We start from the raw sequence: 21918 nt of genomic DNA, 5'->3' as shown, positions 1-21918 counted from the left end.
CTCCTGATTTACACCAGGGTCAGGAAGATGGGTATTGGACCCAGACCATTTTCAGGGCATACTTTGAATTAGCACTAAGTAACCCTTAACTGTGACCGAGCTCAGGGGCAGCAGTGTGACCAAGCAGGGCTGGTGAACTTGCTGTGACCAACTGGCAGCCCGGCTGAGCAGCTCCCCCTGCACTTCGCAGTTCTCTGCCAGGCACAGCTGTCCTGCACTCGGGGGTCAGCCTGGCCTATCACCACCTCCCAATCCTTTCAAATTCCCCACATGAGGAATCAGTTACATACAGATTCCAGCGCCCAGCCAGATGTGGCATTTGAAGTCCTTTGCTTGTGTTTTCCCTATTATTTAACTGAACCAATGCCTAAAATAACTCCAACAATTACTCCAGCTAATGGCTGTTCTGTTTACCAAAAGTCTTTATTCTCCCAGGCTTTGTCTCTAGGATGATTAACTTGCTGCAGATCTCTGCTGGAGTTGGGAGGAGAATTGTTTAGGGTAGCACAAGAAGCTGGAACTAACTGGGAGCAGTGGAGTGAAAAAAGAACAAGAACATTTGGACTGAATATCACAACCAATAGCAAGAGCTGACATTCAGCCTAGGAGGAGGAGGAAATCGGCCACCCTTGTGAAGGTGGAATGGAGAACAGACTACTGGGAACGATCCTGTGCCACTGCTGAATAGATGACATGACATCCAGGTATGGGATGGGACATGGTCCTGCCTACTTCAGCTCTCCGAAGTAGTAGTAAGACTGTCAACCTTTTATCTTCATGAGTTGGAGCTAATGAGAGCCATCTGGTCTGGTTGCCAAGGTGAGTCAGCAGAGCAGCTCTGCACCTTTACACAGGCCACCTACAAGTATGAAAGTGGAGCCAACAGCAGGACTTTGAACCTGAGCCACTTTGAATCCCATGAGGCTGGTCACATTCTGCTCCCCCTGGAACCAAACTCTGTAGTTGGGTTAGATTCAACACCAGAAGAAACCAGTTTTCAGGCTCTGTTTTGGCTATTGCCAAAATGCCATGAGACCAGCCATCCTCAGCCCAAGATGGTGGCAGTCTAGCTGGGACAACCTGGGCAATATCAGTGCTTGACCCTTCCAGACACAAACCCTCACCCTCAAGCCTTGGCCTCACCCAAATTTGGATTGGATCCCCACTCCCATGACCCAGTTGGTGTTCACCTGGGAAAAGTCCCTGTAAAGAAGAAAGTTAAAACTGAAGTTCAACCTGCCAATCCATGAGAGTTCTGAGATCAGGCTGAAATCTGTGGTGATGCTTCGCTCTGAATTCACATTGTGCATCTGAGTTTACACTGTGGCCTGGGTCTAAAGCAGAGAGTTTGGATCTGACTTTTAAATTCCCCCTGCCAGCCTTGCATCACTGTGCAGAGTGTCTGTGTGTCATCAGAACAACTGCTGTGTTCCCCAGAGGCAGCTGCATTTCAGTGATGAGTGAAGCAATTTCTATATTTAGTCAGTAAAGTAGGAAAGCGTTTTCAAAGCCTTCTGGATGAATATAAAGGTAAGTCATTATCACAATCCTTATTATCCCTACCTCAGAGTTTCCTTCCTTTTGCAGAGGTGAGCAGAGCCAGGAATTTAATTTTTCTTCTGCATAGTAGAATTTGACATCTTTTTTTTTATTTTAAGCTGGTATTTAAAGATGCCCTGACTGTCATGAGGCGAAGTCTCCAAGCAGGGATGTAATAACTGACATTTCCATTGAACCTCTCAAGGAATCTCAAAGCCCTTTGAAAGTGAATTTAGGTTCACTAATACCCAGGGAGAGAGAGCTTGGTCTTATTAACCCCCTATTACAGATAGGGAAACTGAGGCACAGAGAGGGGAGGTGTCTTGAGCAAAGTTCCCTACTGAGTCAGTGATGGAGCAGAAAAGAGAATGCTGGTCCCCTCCGCTAACTACTCTACCCCACTCCCCTCTCAAGGCTGGATACAGAACCCCGAAGGAGAGCTCAATGGAAAAATTCAACCAAAACATTTTTTTATTGGAATTTGCTGATTTGTTAAACTTGTGGAAATGGTTTGGTATGGGGGAAGGTCTGAGGCTGGTCTCAGAGGCAGGATGGAAAAATGTCCCAAAACTCCAGTGTTTGTGGAACTGAAATTTGGTTTCCCAGCCAGATCTCCCCACCCTAAACACTATCTCTGTCTCCTAAATACTAGATAGCACCCCTTGCCAGAAACAGGAAGAGAATCCAGGAATCCTGAGTCCCAATGCCCTGGCCTGGTGCTAGGGGGCGCTGTGCTGCTACTGCTTTATGGAGATCTAAAACAGATCCTGACTCCTATTACAGCTAGAGGCGACCTATAAAAATGATTAGGGGGCTGGAGCATATGACTTATGAGGAGAGGCTGAGGGAACTGGGATTGTTTAGTCTGCAGAAGCGAAGAATGAGGGGGCATTTGATAGCTGCTTTCAAGTACCTGAAAGGGGGTTCCAAAGAGGATGGATCTAGACTGTTCTCAGTGGTACCTGATGACAGAACAAGGAGTAATGGTCTCAAGTTGCAGCGGGGGAGGTTTAGGTTGGATATTAGGAAAAACTTTTTCACTAGGAGGTAGTGAAGCACTGGAATGAGTTACCTAGGGAGGTGGTGGAATGTCCTTCCTTAGAGGTTTTTAAGGTCAGGCTTGACAAAGCCCTGGCTGGGATGATTTAGTTGGGAATTGGTCCTGCTTTGAGCAGGGGGTTGGACTAGATGACCTCCTGAGGTCCCTTCCAAACCCTGATATTCTATTATTCTAGGACCTGCAAAGGGGGAAAAGTTTCCTCTTTGACCTCTCTAAGGGTGGCCTGAAAGGTTTTACTGTTTACATAGAATGGCTGCCAGGCAAGGGGAATTCTGCCTCCTTTTACATTAGAAATCAGTTTTGTTAACCCTGTTTTTCTATGGGTGCCTGGAGACCTAATAGGATTATATCACTAGGACTGGGATTGCCTGTCTGTTTGTGCAGTGCCCTGCAAAGCAGAACCCCATCCAGACTGAGATCTCCAGGTGCTAGCACAATAATTATTGATAATAATTAGCCAATGTTCATAGGGACAAAGGGAGAGACACTTCCCTAAGTCAAGAGAGTCAGTTTATGCCCAATTCTCAGCTGGCGTAAATCATCATTCCTCTGTTGAACTCAAGACTGTTTGCACGAGCAGAAGATCCACTGTTAACATCACTTTAACTCAAAGGCCTGGAAACCAGTTGGGAGGAATGAACTCTTTGTTAAAGTGTGACAAAGCTGCTGCTCCACCTCTCTGTGTTCTTCCCTCCAGCAAAAAGGGAGAAGACTTGAGAGCCCTGATGTCTCTGAGGCAAATGAGCCATTTATAAAAATGGAAAGACCTTTCAGCCCTGCTTTGTAAATTATAAAGAGAAAAGGCAGGGAGCAAACGCAAATGACCAGTTACACAGCCTCTTAGCCCAAAACTCATGAGCCCAAGTCAGCTGCCACAGGCCAGCTGTGGGTGTTTATTTACACACCCACAGTGGCAGAAAGGAGGTGCTATTATCCCCAGGTGGGGAACTGCATCACAGACAGCCTGAAGGTCAGTATGTAACCACTAGACTGAACAGCTTGAATTTCAAAGGAACCCAGCACAGGGGGATGAGAAACAAAGTCACAGAATTGCCCAAGGTAATTAGCAGCACTGGGAGTAGAACCCTCAAGTCTCCTAATCTAGTCCCTGATCTGCTAGACCACACAGGTGCCCCTGAAGCAGCTGATCACTCCCCCTTGCGCTGGGGATAGAACCCAGGAGTCCTGATTCCCAGTCCTCTGCGCTAACTACTACACCCTACTTTTGGAGCATGAGCTTAGCCCTTGTGCACAGCTCTGCCCAAAGCAGCCCTGCTGGTTTTGGTGTAGTTCCTTTTCTGGGCAGAACCTTCACAGACTGACTCATTCAGTGACTTGGGGGCTTGGAGAGAGGGCTGGTTTATGAAAGGAAATACCCTGTGGCACAAATCGTATCTGCCCCACACCCACCAGCACTAGCCATGTTACATGAATGCCTGGGAAGGGGAAATTGTAACATAAGAGCAGTGAAAATGTTGCTGCTGTTATTGTTAGTGACAGGAACACAGAAGAGAGAAAAGACAAAGCTTGAGAAAACAGCCGTACAACTCAGAAGGGAGATCCCCCTGGAGAGGCAGGAGCCGTGGTACAGCCAGGAGTGGACATGTGGGGGAGTCCTAACTCCTGGTAGATGGGCAACAGCTAATGGAGAGGGGTGACCTCCACAGCCACATGGGCAGGGCTAAGCTGGGGCAAGGGGCTGGTCAGTGCCTGTGCAGTACCTGGCCGCTGCTGAAGTTGTCAGGACTGGGAGATGTTTGCGACACTGGGCTTTCTCACAAGCTCAGTGCTCGGTGGGCCTGGAGGTGCCCCTGGATGGGAGACTCTTGTTTGAACCCCTCCTCATCAGGCAGCAAGGGTAGTTGGACTGGTTCCCTAAGCTCTGGTAAAGGATCTATGGGAGTCACCACCCACCCCAGTGCTACAAATCCCACCCAATGGGACCCAGTGACAAGCAAGGCAGGAGGGCATCTGGCCTCAGCCGGGGTTAGGCTCGCACTAGGGCCTGGGTGTAAGACAGATGTTTGGGCACCTTCCAGAAGCAGAAACTTAGCTACCTAGGGGACTCTTATAGCTAACATGTAGGCAGCTGCACAGCCAGGCAGCAGCTGGGCAGGGGGTTGAGGATCTCGGCGCCTGAAGTGGGAGTTGGTGGCCAAAGTCCTTTTCTGGTTCTGGACCTTGAGCCTTGAAGGGCCAGATTTTCCAAAAGTGAGGAGCTCCACCCTTTGAAAAACCAGGCCCTTTCCAGGCAGGGACTCCTAGTGGATAGAGCACTGGTCTGGGACTCAGAACATATGGACTCTGTTATTGACTCTGTGGCTGGGCAAGTCCTGTTACTGTTCCGTGCCTCAGTTTCCTCATCTGTAAAACAATAGTGACCTCCTTTGTAAAGCACTGTGAGGTGATGGATGACAAGCACTAGATAAGACCTGGGGATTAATATTGTCTGCAGCTGAGCACCCCCAGCCACTAGCCACTGTTGAAAGCATAGGTCCTAGTGCACGAATGGGAAGAGGACAGGTGTTTGATTCATCATTCCCTCCCATCCCTCAAACCATTACACAGATGCTCAGGTGATGTCACTGGGTTTCACCATCTCAGTAATGGATTTCAGCCGCTGACTGAGAACATCTTAGACCCAAAAGGAACATGTGGCCCCCCATGAAAGGGTTAATCTGTAAATGCCAGCTCTCAACTGCTGTGAGTCCAGCACCTTGCTGCCCTCTGGATCACCCTCAGCCAGGGACAGCGCATGCTGGTGAGCCACTGAGTTCCCACCTGATACCCCTGGGCTGGGTGGAAGATTTACTGAGAACTGGGCCCTCCTGCTTATGGACCCTTCCTGATCCTGCAGTTGAACTGGTCTCACTATAAAAGCCACTGTGGGGCCTTGCAGCCTCTGCCAGTGCTGCTCCACCTGCACAGCTAGAGGCCTGGACACCTCCCAGCCGCCAGTGAGACTCACTCGGGTCCCACATTTGCCAAACCAGCCCTGTGATCAGACAGCTGGTGCCACGTCGCCTCATGCAGTGGGTGTTTTCACGACTGTAAGGCAATAAGTACCATGCCCTCTGCTGTCTGGGCCGATGGTCTCCTGGTTGCCAAGCTCGGGGTTGGGTTCTCTGAAGGTCCCAAAGGGATGCAGAATAGTGTCATGAAGTGGCTGGTGTCTGTGTCAACATTGCCCTCTGGTGGTCACAGTCTGAGTGTCATAGGCACGCTGGACTAGAGCCACAAAGGGGAGTTGGGCTCCGCAGTCCAATGCCTGGGCTGCCCGGCCGCCTGAGGGAATCACAGCCCTGAGCTTGGCGCCTAGGCACGGGGAGAGTCGGGCACCCAAGAATGGCATCCACAGACACCAGCCCGCTGAGCTGCCTGAGGCAATCGGAGATGCCAAGGCCTCAGCCTGCCCCTCAGGCTCCTCAGCCCATAGCCCTCTCCTGAGCCAGGTCAGCTGGGCTGCGAGAGACCTAGCTTCGCACCCTGCTCCAAATCTGGCTGAGGGGGCTTGAACCAGGATCGCCCCATCCCAGGTGAGGGGTCCCACCTACCAATGGGCTGTGGGGCAGAGGGGCTGGGGCTCCTGCCAGCTGTGTTTTGGGCAGGGCCCAATCCAGTAGGCATGTGCCAAGGTGGTCTCAGAGCACCGCTACCAGATCAGGCCCTCCAGCGAAACAGGCGTGGATGCCTAATGTGAGTATCTGGCCGGGGAGAAGTGTGAGCTAAGATGGGAGTGCAGCAGCTAGGCCCAACTCACAGGCAGGTTTTTAGTCACCATGGGGACTTTGGCAGTGGAAACTGAGGCACCAAGGAAATTCAAGTGCCTGCAAGGGTAGGCAGCAGCTGAGCAGGTTCTCTGGGGCTCTGAATGTTTGATTTAGGCAGCTCACCCCACCGTGGCACAAGCCCTATGCTGCTAACAGCTATGGAAATGCTGTGTTCATTAGGGCCTGTGGTCCTGGAAAAGGGAGCTCTGAGTTTGATCCCTACGGATGCTGAGAAGCAAGCGGATTCATGTCTTGTTCAAGGGATTGTGTCTGTTGTGTGGGCTCATCGGGGGAGGGCAGAACTGGGCAGTGCTCAGACAGTGCACGAGAGCCATTTGCATTCCTAAAACCAGGCAGGCTGGGGACAGCTCACAGCTCTGCAGCAGCATCCCTCACAGGGAATCTACCTGTGTACTGTGCGTTCCGCCTTTCCCCTGTAGGAGCCCCCAGTGCCAGCTCGTGCCAGCCACAGGGTTGGTACAAGAACAATCCTTCTCCTCGCCAGCACGTCTCTTCCGCTGGGTTCCAGTGCTCAGTGAAACGGGGATGGGGGGCTATAAAGTGCTTTTGCTGGCTCTTGGGGCATTGCCGGGCTCTCTCCAGGCTGGGACAGTCCAGCCGACAGCTGAAGGCACTTGTGGGTGAAGCATTTTCCAAGCAGTTGCTGTTAATCTCTTTTTGTGGCCAGTAGCACATTCATGTTTTCAAAAGAGTGTGGCGGGCGCCAACAATTTTTCAAGGCTTATTTTGTATTTGTACATTAAATACTATGAAAAACATATTTAATATTACATAGTATATGAATCCATAAGATAAAAAGGGTAATTTTACATGTAAAAGGTATTAATTAAATTATTCGGCAATTACTCTTTCACCGTACCATGTGAATTTGCTCTTTTTTATCTTCTTGTAAGAAAAATTAAGGAGTTTTTACAAAATAAATATCATAAACTGTTTTCATCTTATTTATTTTAAAAAAGTAAAACATTGTTGAACTGCTGGTCCAAATATATTATTCTTACTTTAGCACAGAATGAAGCCTGCAGCCCTGGAGTTCTCTGTCCCCGGTAGGTGCGGGGCCGCAGTTTCTCTCCAGCTTAAGCCGTGGCCTGGTGCCTGCCGGGACAGATAACACCGGTACCCACAGCCTGCAGCCCCAGAGAAGCTGGAGAGAAGCCACAGCCTCGTGCCTGCCAGGGACAGAGAACGTCAGCACCCGCAGCCTACAGCCCTGGAGTACTCTGTCCCCGGCAGGTGTGGGGCCACGGTTTCTCTCCGGCTTAAGCTGCAGCCCTGCACCTGCTGGGAACCAAGAACACCGGCTCCCACACCCTGCAGCCCCAGAGAAGCTGGAGAGAAGCTGCAGCCTCGCGCCTGCCAGGGACAGAGAACGCCGGCACCCGCAGCCTGCGGGCCCTGGAGTTCTCTGTCCCCAGCAGGTGCGGGGCCGCGGCTTCTCTCCCCTGCTGGGCACTAGGCGGGCGCACATAGATGCCCCCGTGGGTGCCATGGCATCCACGGGCACCGCATTGGGGACCACTGCTCTAGGTTCTTGCAGAAGCTTGAAATCTGCAGGGTTTATGCTCAGCTGAGTGGAACTGAAAAGAACTAGAGAGTGAGAGATACAGCAGAGGCATAAAATTAAAGGTGATTTTCTAAACATTTGCCTTTCCATCGGCTGCTGGGCCAAGGGAATGATCGGGGAGTGGTTGTTCCAGCCACCAGTAAAGACTTATAAACAGAAAGGAAGTAACTCAAATGTGAAATCGCAGAACTACTAACTGTGGTTGGTAACCTGTCATTTAAATCAGCTTCTGTCCCAGATGACTGGAGGATAGCTAATATGACGCCAATTTTTAAAGAGGGCTCCAGAGGTGACCCTGGCAATTACAGGCCTGTAAGCCTGACTTCAGTGCTGGGCAAACTGGTTATAACTCTACTAAAGAACAGAATTATCAGACACATAGATGAACATGATCTGTTGGCGAAGAGTCAATATGGTTTTTGTAAAGGGAAATCATGCCTCACCAATCTACTAGAATTATTTGAGGGGGTCAACAAGCATGCGGACAAGGGGGATTCCAGTGGATATAGTGTACTTAGATTTTCGGAAAGGCTTTGACAAGGTCCCTCACCAAAGGCTCTTAAGCAAAGTAAGCATTCATTGGAGAAGAGGGAAGGTCCTCTCATGGATGGGTAACTGGTTAAAAGATAGGAAACAAAGGATAGGAATAAACAGGTTTTAGTTTAGTTCAGTTTTCAGAATGGAGAGAGGTAAATAGTGGTGTCCCCCAGGGGTCTGTACTGGCACCAGTTCTATTCAACATATTCATAAATGATCTGGAAAAAGAGGTAAATAATGAGGTGGCAAAATCTGCAGATGATACAAAACTGATAGTTAAGTCCAAAGCAGATTGTGAAGAATTACAAAAGGGATCTCACAAAACTGGGTGACTGGGCAACAAAATGGCAGATGAAATTCACTGTTGATAAATGCAAAGAAATGCACATTGGAAAACATAATTCCAACTATACATATAAAATGATGAGGTCTAAATTAGCTGTTACCACTTGAGAGAGATCTTGGAGTCATTGTGGATAGTTCTCCGCAAACATCCACTCAATGTGTAGCGACAGTCCAAAAAGCAAATAGAATTTTGGGAATCATTAAGAAAGGAACAGATAAGATATAAAATATCATATTGCCTCTATATAAATGCATGGAACACCCACATCTTGAATACTGTGGGCAGATCTGGTCACCCCATCTTAAAAAAAGATATATTGGAATTGGGAAAGGTACAGAAAGGGGCAACAAAAATTATTAGGAGTATGGAATAGCTGTTGTATGAGGAGAGATTAATAAGATGGGGACTTTTTAGCGTGGAAAAGAGATGATGGAGGGGATATGATACAGATTTATAAAATCATAACTCATGTGGAGAAAGTAAATAAGGAAGTGTTATTTACTCCTTTGCATAACACAAGAACCAGGGGTCACCTGATGAAATTAATAGGCAACAGGTTTAAAACAAACACAAGGAAGTATTTCTTCACCCAACGCACAGTCAACCTGTGGAACTCCTTGCCAGAGAATGTTGTGAAGGCCAAGACTATTACAGGGTTCAGAAAAGAACTAGCCAGATTCATGAGGTTAGATCCATCAATGGCTATTAGCCAGGATGGGCAGGATAGGCACCTCTGTTTGCCAGAAGCTGGGAATGGGTGACAGAGGATGGGTTACTTGATGATTACCTGTTCTGTTCATTCCCACTGGAGCACCTGGTATTGGCCACTGTTGGAAAACAGGATACTGAGCTGGATGGACCTTTAGTCTGGCCCAGAAAGGCCATTCTTATGGTCTTATGAACTACTATAACAAATCCTGGGATGCTAAGGGATTGTCACCATGGCCACTCAGGACAGCCAGCAGTAGCAGAAGACCGCTAATCCCTGTGCTTCCAAAGCACCCACCACAACAGCTACAAAGGGACTCCCCGTGAGCTATTAGCAGGATGGAGCCTATCACACACAGAGGAGCAGTTATGATTTCATCAGCTGGAAGTGCTGAGCACCTATGACTCTTCCTGATTTCCGCAAGGGGAGCTCCAGCACCCCTGGAAACCACACAACAAACAGCCTGGGCTGAGCCAGTACCAGCTGCCAGTGTCACTGCTTGGAGACTGACAAGTGCTTCACTGCTGAGAAGCATCTCCACAAAGCACTGCAGGCACCCTAGGGACCTGGAGCGTGAGAGCTTGGGGGTGAGGCAGCCGTGGACAGCATGTTTCTCCCTGTCTTATGCTGCAGCACAGTGACTGAGCTCTGCTCTTCATGCTGCAAATTGACTAATAGGAGATTAGTTTAAATCTCAAGCAATTTATTGCCTCTGTCCCCACATAGAGCTATTCCTCGCTTGGTATCACTGGTTTCCTCTGTCCCTGTCAGCTACAGAAAGCAATGGGAGGTGGAAAACCTTTTGCCCAACTTTCTTCCACTGGGGAGCATCCAAACTTTGCCCAACTAGGGACACGGTGGTCATTTACTGGGAATGGCACTGAATAGAGATTCAAATTGGAGCCAGCCTTGTGTTTAATAGGGGCAGGTGGCCCGCGGAGACTAGAGCTCCCCCATGCAGTGCTAGATGTGGATCCAAATTGAGCAGTCGATGCTGCAGCTCCCCACGTCTGGATGGGCAGCTCACACAGTCCCACCATGCAATGTGCCACCTTGCACTGAGCTGTGCACAGCCTCTGCAGGGGTCCCACAGCATGTGGGGGGAGCACCACTGCGGGTTGTTACTGGGCAGCTGAACGTGGAAGCCAGCACTCAGAATATGAACTGTTGCTGCTTGTGCTGCAGGAGCAAAGAGTTGCAATGGCGTCACGTACTCTGGAGACCAGCCACGAGGGGCAGTGTCGCTGATGTGGTGTATTGAGGACTGTGCTGGAATTGCAAGGTAATCATTTGCAGAACGGGGATGGTTCCTAGTCCTGCCTGTAGGCTCGGGGGCTCTGTAGGGCAGAATGCAATCCAGGCCTAGCAGCAAGCTTCAGTATGCAGTCAGCCAGCCTAAAAGCAGGTGGGCTGAGTAGGGCCTCATGCCTTAGGGAGCAGCCTGCTTTGTCTCGCTCTCTGTGTTTGGGTCCTGAGTGCTGTGTAGACTGTCGGTCCTTCATCAGTTGAGACTGAGCCGATCACAACACATCTTCCAATTTTGTCTTGCTCTGGCCATCCTTCACCATGCTTGTCCATATCTCCTTGTTAGGAAATCATCCCACCTCTTTGGAGGCCGACCGTGTGGCCGTTTCTGTTCATGTGAATACAACTCGAACATAGCTGCAGTCCATCTGTTGTCGCCGAGTCGGGCCACATGTCCCACCCACCACATTTTGTTGAGTCTGCTTTCAACAACAACGTCTCACACTCCAGACTGCTAATTATTTTGTTGGGGATGTGATTGCAGAGCAAAATGGCCCAAAATGTTTGTTCCAGAGCTGTCTGTGTGACAGACAGTTGATGTTCTTCAATCTTTGTCACAGAACATCGCTGGAAGCATGGTCGAGCTGAAAAGATTCGCACAAGTTGTTTTGCTGATCTTTCCTTGGAAGATGTCCTTGATGTCACTGAATGCGCATCATCCAGCTTTTTTTCTGTGCGACAGTTCACCTTTCTGATCATGGTGCATGTTGACTTCCTGGCCCAGATAAACGTATTTATCAACCTCTTGGATCTGCTCTCCTCCAAGAGTTATTTGGGTTCTTGGCAGAACATCTGATCTCATGTATTTCGTTTTTGACTGATTCATTTTTAATCAGACTTGACTACTTTTCACGTTCAGTTCTTTAAGCATTCTCTCAAGCTGGGCTGTATTTTCAGCTATCAGCACTATATCATCTGCGAACCTGAGATGGTTTAGCCGCTTGCCGTTGATATTAATCCCACCTTTCAAGTCTGCTCATCGAAAAACCAATGCAAGACAGGCTGTGAATAATTTTGGTGAAACTGTATCTCCTTGTTTCACACTTTTCTCAATGGGGATTTGGAGGGGAGTATCAAACAGCAATATGTCTGTGCTGCAGCCAGAGTTCGCTTCCTTTAGTAATGTGATATATTTTGCGCTGATGTCCTGTTCTGAAAGAGCTTCAAGAACGATGTTAGTCTCTACGCTGTAGAACACCTTCTCATAGACCATGAAGGCAATGCATAAAGAGAACGTATATTCCCTTGAACGATCTAGTAGCTGGATTAGAATGAAGAGGTGGTCTATCGTGCTATAATTCCTTCGAAAGCCAGCCTGCTCTCTAGGTTGCTGTTCATCCAGCTTCCATGATAGTCGATTTGTTATTATTTTAGTGAACAATTTATAGATATGTGAAAGCAGGCAGATTGGGCTATCGTTCGCAATTCCAGGGCACAAGCTCTTGTTACGTTGTAACCTTCCAGTCAGAGCATTTATGTTTTCACCTAACTTGTGTGTGTGAATATAACACCCCTCTCCTTGCAAAGCGCCAGCCCTGTGGAATTCCACCCCTGCCTAGGGGAAAACTCCTGACTGGCTGCAACCCCCACTGCCCCATCTCTATGGAAAGAGCAGCCAATCAGCGCTGCTGTAGGAAGCAGGCAGTGCTCTAACCCCACCCCAGGAGCTGACATTTTCACGGGAGGTGAGGGGGAAGTAGAAAGAGCTCAGCCGCTCAGTGCAGCCCTGCTCCCCCTCCCCTCCCACGAGCAATCGATCAGTCTTCTCCCCCTCCCTGCAACACCTGGTGGGGGAAGAGGCAGGGAGGGGAGCCTCTGGAGCTGCAGGAGGAGCAGGTGGAGGAGGGGGACACAGAGTGAATGAATTGGGGGCAGAGAGGAGCTGGTGGCTCTGTCCCATCAGGCAGCAGTGAGAGTGGGGGGCAGATCCTCTTGCGCTGTGCAGCAGGGAACTGATGACACTTGTTGCCCCAACACCTGGTGGGCAGAAGGCAGTTCATTAATCCAAAGTGTTGTCTTTTTTTTAAAAAAAGGCAGGATTCTGGGGCTGAGCTCATAATCATTAGGGTGGCCACAAGGGGGCTGTCTGAACCTGTGTGTAGCATGCCAGCTGGGACCACCAAGGCTACACACCCCAGCATGCCCTGCTCCATCATGTTCCCTGTGGATTCTGCAGCTTCCAGGCTGAACTTCTCCAGCGTGGTCCCTGTGGAGTCTGCAGTTCCCAGGCTGCACTGCTCCAGCATGGTCCCTGTGCAGGCGACATGTCCCAGCGTGCTCTGCTCCATCTTCCCTAAGTAGCCTGGCTGCAGTTCAGGCTTGCTCCTTCCCACAGCCAGGCCGGAGCTTGCCCCTATGGCAGACAAAGCACCGCTGCCCTGTTAGCCCCTGGGCCATGCTTGGCCTGGTCCAGTTGGAAGTGGCTTGAGAATTAGGCCCTGGGCAAGTTTCCCAGACACCCAGCCTGGGCCCTTTGCCCCACTCTCCTCTCTGGAGCTCTGTCCCCTGGGCTCCTGCAGTCCTCATCCCCAGCACAGCAGCTGTGGAGTGACACTGGCCCCTAGTGGGCACATTTGAGACTGGCTGGATGCCCAGGGGCTCTGCTTGTGCAGGGCTCCATAGACAGAGCTGCTCTGATCTCGAGCTGTGGGCTCCTTCCCCTGCTCCTCCCTACTGTCCGGTACGTTTTAGAGTGAATATGGTGCTGGGAAAGGAGTCGCCTCATCAGCCCTGGAGACCAAAGGCCTCTCATTACCCACCCCTAGGGCAGCCCTGCCCAGCAGGGACCCCGTCGCCACATCCCCCGGAGCCACCTGGCCGAGACTGCCAAGAGAGGGGCTGCTCGGTGTCATTGCAGATGGCTCTGCAATGTGTCCAGGAGAAGAAAAGCAAGGATTCACATGCCAGGTCGTTAGAGGAAGGGGCCTAGGAAGCCTGTACTGGTACCTCTGGGGCCAGAAGAAAAGTGCAAAATGGAAAAAGGGCAACAAAGATACAGAATAAAACCACCTGATGAGAAATGCTGCGCAGCAGGCAGTGACTTTGGAGCTGATAATGTGGACACCCGAACCGGCTGGATCAACTGGTTAGCAAACTTACTTTGCACCATCCTCTTGAGTGGCCTGGCACGTCTCCCTAGGCCAGTGACTCGGATTATAGTCATGCAGAGGTGGTTGGAGTGGATTACGGCCTTAAGAATTTCAAAATGGTTGTGTTCAAAATATGATGGGAGTGTTAGTTTGCTGTGGGATTGTTTATCAATGACATTTTGACTGTTATTGCTGGACTTCTGAAATGATTTTTTATTCTACGATATAATCAGCCTAGGTGAAGATTTCCTATTGAAAACTGTATTAGGCATTTATGAATTTTAACATTTAAATTTCCCTTTCAAGCTGTTTGGGATGTTGCTAGCTAGAGATAAAGGTTTAAATAGATTTAGATAATCTTCATCAATTACTTATTTTCTCTATAAAACTGGGGTAGAATAAATTAAGCCATTTAAGCAGTGGTACAAACAGCTGCAGGAGGAGGAATCTTTCATTTACACTTTCATGTTTTTCAAGCAGTGCACCAAGTAATAGTCAGTGAGAGTGACTTGCATTACCCTTGTTTCAGGGTCCAGGTTAGACAGAAAGGGGTTATGAACATCTATCATCTGCAATAGCTACAACTTCGGAGGCACCTGCTGGCCCCACCAAACATACATCAGACAATAAGTGATCTGTATTGTTTTTAAAAAGACTTTCCTCATCATCCATAGTTTTGCTGGATGAGTTCATAATCAGGACCAGCAAATTCCAATAAGATTCCACTTGAAAGCTTGCTTGGTTCATTTATGCAACAAATTCCCCCTTTGATTGATATAGTTCAATCAATACAACCAGGCTGTGCTCCACCTGGCGGAGCAGATGCTGTCAGAAGGTTGCTTCAAAGATAATGGCCAATCACATCAGCCAACTCCCTCAGCACCCTTGGATGCTCTAGATCTGGACCCATGGACTTGTGCATGTCCAGCTTTTCTAAACAGTCTTTAACCTGTTGTCTTCTAAATAGTCCTTAACCACCGACAGCTGCTCACCTCCTCCCCATACCGTGCTGCCCAGTGCAGCAGTCTGGGATCTGACCTTGTCTGTGAAGGCCGAGGTAAAAAAAAAACACCACACATCGAGTACTTCAGCTTTTTCTACATCATCTGTCACTAGGGTGCCTCCCCCATTCAGTAAGGAGCCCACACTTTCCCTGACCACCACCTTGTTGCTAACATACCTGTAGAAACCCTTCTTGTTACCTTTCACATCCCTTGCTAGCTCCAACTCCAATTTTGCCTTGGCTTTCCTGATTACCTCCTTGCATGCTCGAGCAATTTTATACTCCTCCCTAGTCATCTGTCCAAGTTTCCACTTCTTGTAAGCTTCCTTTTTATGTTTAAGCTCACTGAAGATTTCTGTTAAGCCAAGCTGGTCGTCTGCCATATTTGCTATTCTTTCTGTACATCAGGATGGGTTGTTCCTGCACCCTCAATAAGGCTTCTTTAAAATACAGCCAGCTCTCCTGCCCTCCTTTCCCCCTCATATAAGCCTCCCAGGGGATCCTGCCCATCAGTTCCCTGAGGGAGTCAAAGTGCTTTTCTGAAGTCCTGAAATACCACTGAGTTGAGTGCAAGGCCTTGCACCTTCAGCCAATAAGGAAGTGGAGGTTAAATGGGTCCAGCGGGTACTTCAGTGCTTAGTGTGCAGCCCTAATGATGCATTAGTCAAGTTTCACATTTCACTGTTAAGGGAAAAGTGCCCAGCCATTCATCCTGAGGTCAGTGGGTAGCTGTGACAACAGCAGACTAGTTGTGCTGCACTTCATACTGCCTGCATCCCACCCTTTCCCCCCCAAAGAAGGGATCAGCTCCTTGTTCAGTTGTCTCCTTACACACTTGTGCCACCTGCACAGACAGATCCACTCCATTCCATTAACTCCCCAGGTCACAGAACTGCAGGTGTCCAGTGAGCAGAACCAAACCAACCAGCCGCCCAAGGGAAAAGTTCAGTGCAACAGCTGCTCTGACAAGCTCTATTGCATTAGGACTGCAGTGTGCAGGAGATAGGATTTGCTTCCTGCCAACCGTACAGTGCTCTGAAGGCAGGTGAGTAGGCACAGGACAGCTGAAGAGCAGTCCCCGCCAGAAGTCAAAGGCCCTTCAAGGAGTCACATACATTTGCAGGTACCACAGGTGAGTGGAGAGATTTCTTCTGAGCAACCAGCTCCCTGCAGGAGTCACCTTTGCACACCCAGTGAAACCAGACACCTCTCTACCTAGTTAGCATTTCCAGGGACAGATCAGAGCAGCAGTGAACTTGCCTCAGCCTATTGCAGCTACTGCAAGAGCAGTCCCCTTCAACCAAACCAGTCATTGTTTGCTTACCTGCCTCTCTTCAGGAGACTGCCGTCCCCCAGGAAGCTCTTTGAGAAGCTCTTCAATCAGAGGCCCTAGAAGTTATTGTTTCGCCAGCAGGGAAGCACACAGTGGTAGCTGCTTTCAGTGGCATTTGAGGCAGAGCCTGAAAGCGTTATTTCAGTGGGAATGTTCTTCGCCTTTAAAAGAAGTTGTATTAAAGCAACGAAGTCGCAGGCCCATTGACACTGTTGAATCCTGCCCCACATCAGCCACCATGCTCTCTACAGAATGCATTTCAGACCTTTATTTTAAGAAAATCCATGTATTACAAAGAGTATACGAGAGCACACTGATCTTCCATGCATGCACACATCTGTTTTCCTGCAACAAGTCTCCTGTGACAAGGAGCTTTAATGAGGAGGCTGAATTAGATTTCACAGAAACTCAATTCTCTGAGAGAGGGGGATTCAGCATCCATATCCTAGAGACCATGGAAGATTCTGCTCTTCTCCAGGAAGCTGTGGATTCTCCTTACAAGTTCATTCTAAACATGAATGAATGACATTTAAGGTAGCCCCACCTGCTGGAATAGGTTCTTGGGTGCTGGGGAAAAAGTTCCCACTGCCTGTTCTAGTCCAGTTTGGCACATTAATTATGTTCCACTGTACTCTTGGTTCAAATGATCCTATAGATTAACATGGCCTTTTGGTTGCCTTTTAGAAAAATAAGACAGTCACTGATTGCCCAGCTCAGAGACCAAGTTAAAAGGGATGCCATCAAGCTGGCTAGGCCCAATGTTTGCCAATAAATGACAGTGTAGGTTGTCAGACTCTCCTGATTAGAATCTTCCTTCTCTTGACATGTCAACTCCCTCACCCTCAAAGGAGAGGGTGCTGCAACCCTGTTATTGCTTCTTTGCTGCTGAGGTACAACAGCTACACTGGATTGCAGCACAGCTGTGAGTATGCATGGCATGCCAGCAATCTGCTCTGTGTGGCCTTTGCATGAGACAGTTCCCTTACCACTCAGAACAGAGAGCAAAGGGGTGGCATGGTGGGTACTTGCACCCTGGTCACACCAACCAAAACAGGGTTCAGCAGGGGTAATTTCAGGCCACAAGGCTTTGACAAGTGACCCTTTCCCCAGTGAGGCAAGAGGTAGCTAAGGAGAAACAGCACTGCCAGCACTCTTGAAGAGAACCCGGTTCATTTTAGTTCCCAGACAAACTAATTGTAGATATTTTTAAATCCACTTTACTTAAAAAAAAAAAAAAAAAAAAAAGCGCTGCCTCAAATAGATTGTAGAGTAGGTAAACGCTGGGCCTAAACCACTGGCTCGCATTCCCTGGAACGACAGGACAATCCCATGGGGATACAGGATTTAACGCACCAGAGTGCCAACAGATTAACTGCAGAGGACCCTGGTCTAACCTGATGGGTAAGCCTTCAGAATCTTCACATCATCTGCTGGGCGATCTTGGGCATTTGTCTCCACCATGCCCACTCTGTTCACCACCCCAATCCCTTGGCAAACACGGCCAAAGATAGTGTGCTTCCCATCGAGCCACTGGGTTGGTGCCAAGGTTATAAAGAACTGACTGCCATTCGTGTCTGGGCCAGCATTAGCCATGGCAAGGATTCCAGCACCTTTGAAAGAAAGGGTACGAGTTAGTAACCTGCCCTTAGACCGAAGATCTGAAGCCAGTTTCAGTTCAAATCAAACCAAACCCAAAAACCAGATCAGTCTCTTCCTAAGCCAATTACTTCTGGTAGGAACTAAGGATCCAGTCATATGGCTTAGTTACCAGGATCAAACATACAGCAAAAAGCTTTACAGTTATTCTCTATTCCTGTTAAACATCCTTTCTGTGCTCAGCTAGGGTAATTTTGATTAAGAGAGACTCACGTACTGTAATTTGTTCCCATAAGGACGCCAGTGCATTGCAACTCCTGCATAAACAACAGAAGGGGGCCAGAAGCCCTCACAGTTGAGGTCTTTACGAGCTGAATTATAATGTAAGAAGAGTTTAGTTGTATTACACAGGAAGCCTATTACCACACTGCACTCCCATGCAAGTTCAAAACATTGTGTTTGTAACAACCCAGCCGACCTTTACCTTAATTCACAGAAATAATTTTAAAGGCGGCAAACATTATCATTCAGCCCTTGGGATTTGTGATTTAGCACAAGGAGTTCCACTGGTGTTAGACCACTAATTAACTAGCTCAGCGGTGTGAGCACTGGCCTGCTAAATCCAGTGTTGTGAGTTCAGTCCTTGAGGGGACCACTTAGGGATCTGGGGGAAAATTAGTACTAGGTCCTGCTAGTGAAGACAGGAGGCTGGACTTGATGACTTTTCAGGGTCCCTTCCAGCTCTATGAGAGACGTATATCTCCATAACTATCCTTAGGAAGAGACTACTTAGCTGAAAACAGGACAGCTGCAGCATTAACTCCGCAGGCTTAGGGGTCACAGTGCCTCAATTCCATTTGTTTGAGGAGGAGAGGGTATCATGTTATCATTTATTTGTCCACATGGCGACTCTAGTTAGTTGTTACTTTTTCATTTCCTGCCAAGTCTCTTTAATGCTTCACTTGTCGTCAAGAGCTACCAAGCCTGCAGCCCTCACTCCACCCACACTCCCAATGACTTCTGCATAAAGGCAGTGGGACTGAGCCCTAAACTGGTGCTATGCCCAACCTGCAAGGTTAACAAAACACCCACACAAGTCCTTCAAATGGCACTTACCTGTAAATTTTAGTTCTGGATGAAGTTCATCTTCAAACTGCTTCCCATAAATGGATGCACCCCCTCTGCCTGCCCAGCAGAGAAAAGCAGATATGCCAATTCAGAAAGCCATGTTACACATTCAGGACCACGCTCACTGTCATATAAGTGCCAGCCAACAGTCTAGGAAATGAGGTTTGCTCAGTTCTATTGGTAACAGGTGATACTCATCACAGGAGGGATAGCTCAGTGGTTTGAGCAGTAGCCTGCTAAACCCAGGGTTGTAAGTTCAATCCTTGAGGGTGCCATTTAGGGATCTGGGACAAAAAAAAACCCCACCCTGTCAGTAGAGTGACCAGATATCCCAATTTTGGGGTCTTTTTCTTATGTAGACTCCTATTACCCCCCACCCCATCCCAATTTTTCACACTTGCTGTCTGGTCACCCTAGATACATCCCATCATCCAGTCCCCATTTCTGGCAGTCAGAGGTTTAGAGATACCAAGAGCACGGGGCTGGTCCCTGACCATCCTGATTAATAGCCATTGAAGAACTTATCCACTATGAACTGATCTAATTCTTTTTGAATCCTGTTCTACTTTTTGCCTTCACAACATCCCCTGGCACCAAGTTCCACTGGTTAACTGTGCGCTGTGTGAAGAAATGCTTCCTTTTGTTTGTGTTAAACATGCTGCCTACAAATTTCATTGGGTGAGCCCTGGTTCTTATGTCATGTGAAGAGGTAAGTAACACTTCCTTAGTCACTTTCTCCACAACAGTCATGATATTATAGACCTCTGTCATAGCCCCCCTTAGCTGTCTCTTTTCCAAGCAGAACAGCCCCAGCCTTTTTAATCTCTCCTCATATGGAAGCTGTTCCATAACCCCTGATCATTTTTGTTGCCTTTCTCTGAACCTTTCCCAATTCTAATATATCTTTTTAAAGATGGACGACAAGAACTGCATTGCATTGTTCAAGGACTGGGTATACCATGAATTGATATTGTGGCATTATGTTATTTACCGTCTTAATAAGAACAGACTAGTAGTCATGTTATAGGAACCTGCAAGTCTAGAAGCTGGAACCATGGGGGTTAGGGGCCGCTGCCACTTTGACATTGCCACTGGGCACTTACTCTGCTTCCAGGTAATGCAATCTAATAGGGCTCCCATTGCCACAGAATCAAAGCATCTCACAATCTGTAATGTATTTAACCTCACACACCCCTGTGAGGTAGGGCCGTACTATTAGTTCCATTTTACAGATGGGGAACTGAGGCCCAGAACTAAGGCTACATCTACGCTAATGGCAGCATGTGGAGTATAGGCATTACACATATAGCTGCACACCACACTGAAAGGCTCCCCCCTTGCCAGAGCCTTTTCCACACTGTCTCCCCCCTTTTCTTCACTGCTGGAATCTTTCACTACAACGGGGAAAGACTCTGGCAGCAGGAGGCGGCAGCAGGAAATATCAGGGTGGAGGTGAGAGGCACTGCTTGGGTGTTTAGACAACACGGAGAGTTTATACCCTAGGGGTTCAGGCATGTAAGACATTCTAAGCTCTGCCTCACCATCTACACTGTTGTTTATACACAGGCTAGCTTGATGTGCTTTTATCTATACTCTACAGGCAGACTGAAGACCTACCCTGCGTGACTTGGTCTAGGTCATACTAGAAATCTTTATGGGCACAGGAAATTGAACCGGGGTTTCCCTGAGTCCCATATTATTGTCCTAAACACTGGGCCATCCTTCTGCTTTATTTTTTACCTCTTTCAGTCCTCTGGCCTCCCTGGAATGGGCAGCCCTTGGGAAGCCGGCGAGAGCACACACTGGAGCAGGACGCGTCACTGCACATATGCTTCCTTGAGGTCTGCTCATGCCTTAACAGGGAGGTTTAGCTCCCACAGACACTCACGCCCCCTGCACCCATGAAGGGCAGACAAGGCTTTCAGTTGTGTACCCAGCGCACCCACTTTCGCTTTGGGTCTTACCTGTTCCCGTCGGATCTCCTCCTTGGATCATGAAGTCTTTAATGATCCTGTGGAACTTTGTGCCATTGTAATAACCTCGCCTGGCTAATTCAGCGAAGTTCTTACAGGTCTTGGGCGCGTGTTTCCAGTACAGCTCCAGGACAATGGTCCCCATGCTACAGGAGGGAAACACACCGAAAGGGCTCAGGGCTCCCCAGCGCCTGGGAGGGGCGGCAGCGGCGATCAGACCTACAGCCAGACCCTGTGGGTCTGCGGTGCGAGGGGCCAGGATCGTGCCGACTCAGAGCCCGGGTACCCGGGGGCTCGCCTCCCACCCTGCCCGGCAGGTCACTTCCGCCCCCCCGTCCCGGGCGGGCACGAGCCTGGCTCCGGGGACTCCCCACGCGGGACACCCCGCCGCTGCGAGCGGGGGCCTGGGGCAGGCCGTGCTGTGAGCCCCGGACGCGCCGCCTCCCGCTGCCAGCCTGCAAACCGCCTCGGGCGCGAACCGGGCCAGGGACCCGCTGGGCCGAGCGAAGAGACCCAGGCGGCCCCCCTGGGCAGGGAGCGTGGAGGCTCCCAGAGGCCCCTTACGTGGTTTCCATGGAGACGGCGGGCGGCTGCCAAGAGTCGGGGGGCACCGCGGCCATGCTGCTCGCACGCCGGAAACACTCCGCCCGGGGGAACAGCAGCGCTGCGCACCTCCGGTGTCACAGCCAACCCGCTCCCTCCTCTTTTGCGACGCCGCCGAGTGCGCTGGGGGCGGGACCTGCTGGGGGCGGAGCTGTCGGTGGCCTCTCGGGTCTAAACCTGGCGGGGGCGGGGGGCGGAACCACCAATCAGCGTGCTGGGCGGTAACTTTGCTATTGTGACGTCCAGGAGGGAGAATTCGAATTTAGCCACGCCCCTTCCATGCCGCGAGTCTGCTCGGCTGGGGACTGTGCGGAGGGGCGGAGTGGCACCCCGGGCCGAGGC

General features: G+C 49.5%; 1 protein-coding gene across 1 annotated transcript; it reads right to left on the bottom strand.

The window, feature by feature from the left end:
• Positions 1–16529: 16529 nt before the first annotated feature.
• PPIL1 (peptidylprolyl isomerase like 1) lies at positions 16530–21672 on the bottom strand. Its single transcript, XM_032799643.2, has 4 exons — positions 21538–21672; positions 20965–21119; positions 18989–19057; positions 16530–17886 (listed from the first exon to the last, which is right to left on the bottom strand). The coding sequence occupies exons 1-4, from the start codon at positions 21591–21593 to the stop codon at positions 17666–17668; spliced, it is 501 nt and encodes a 166-aa protein (XP_032655534.1). The 5' UTR covers positions 21594–21672; the 3' UTR covers positions 16530–17665.
• Positions 21673–21918: the final 246 nt, after the last annotated feature.

Source organism: Chelonoidis abingdonii, chromosome 4 (assembly GCF_003597395.2).
Source record: "Chelonoidis abingdonii isolate Lonesome George chromosome 4, CheloAbing_2.0, whole genome shotgun sequence".
Lineage (NCBI taxonomy): Eukaryota > Metazoa > Chordata > Testudines > Testudinidae > Chelonoidis > Chelonoidis abingdonii.
Note: the sequence above shows the minus strand (reverse complement) of the source record. Positions and strands in the feature narration are given on the sequence as shown.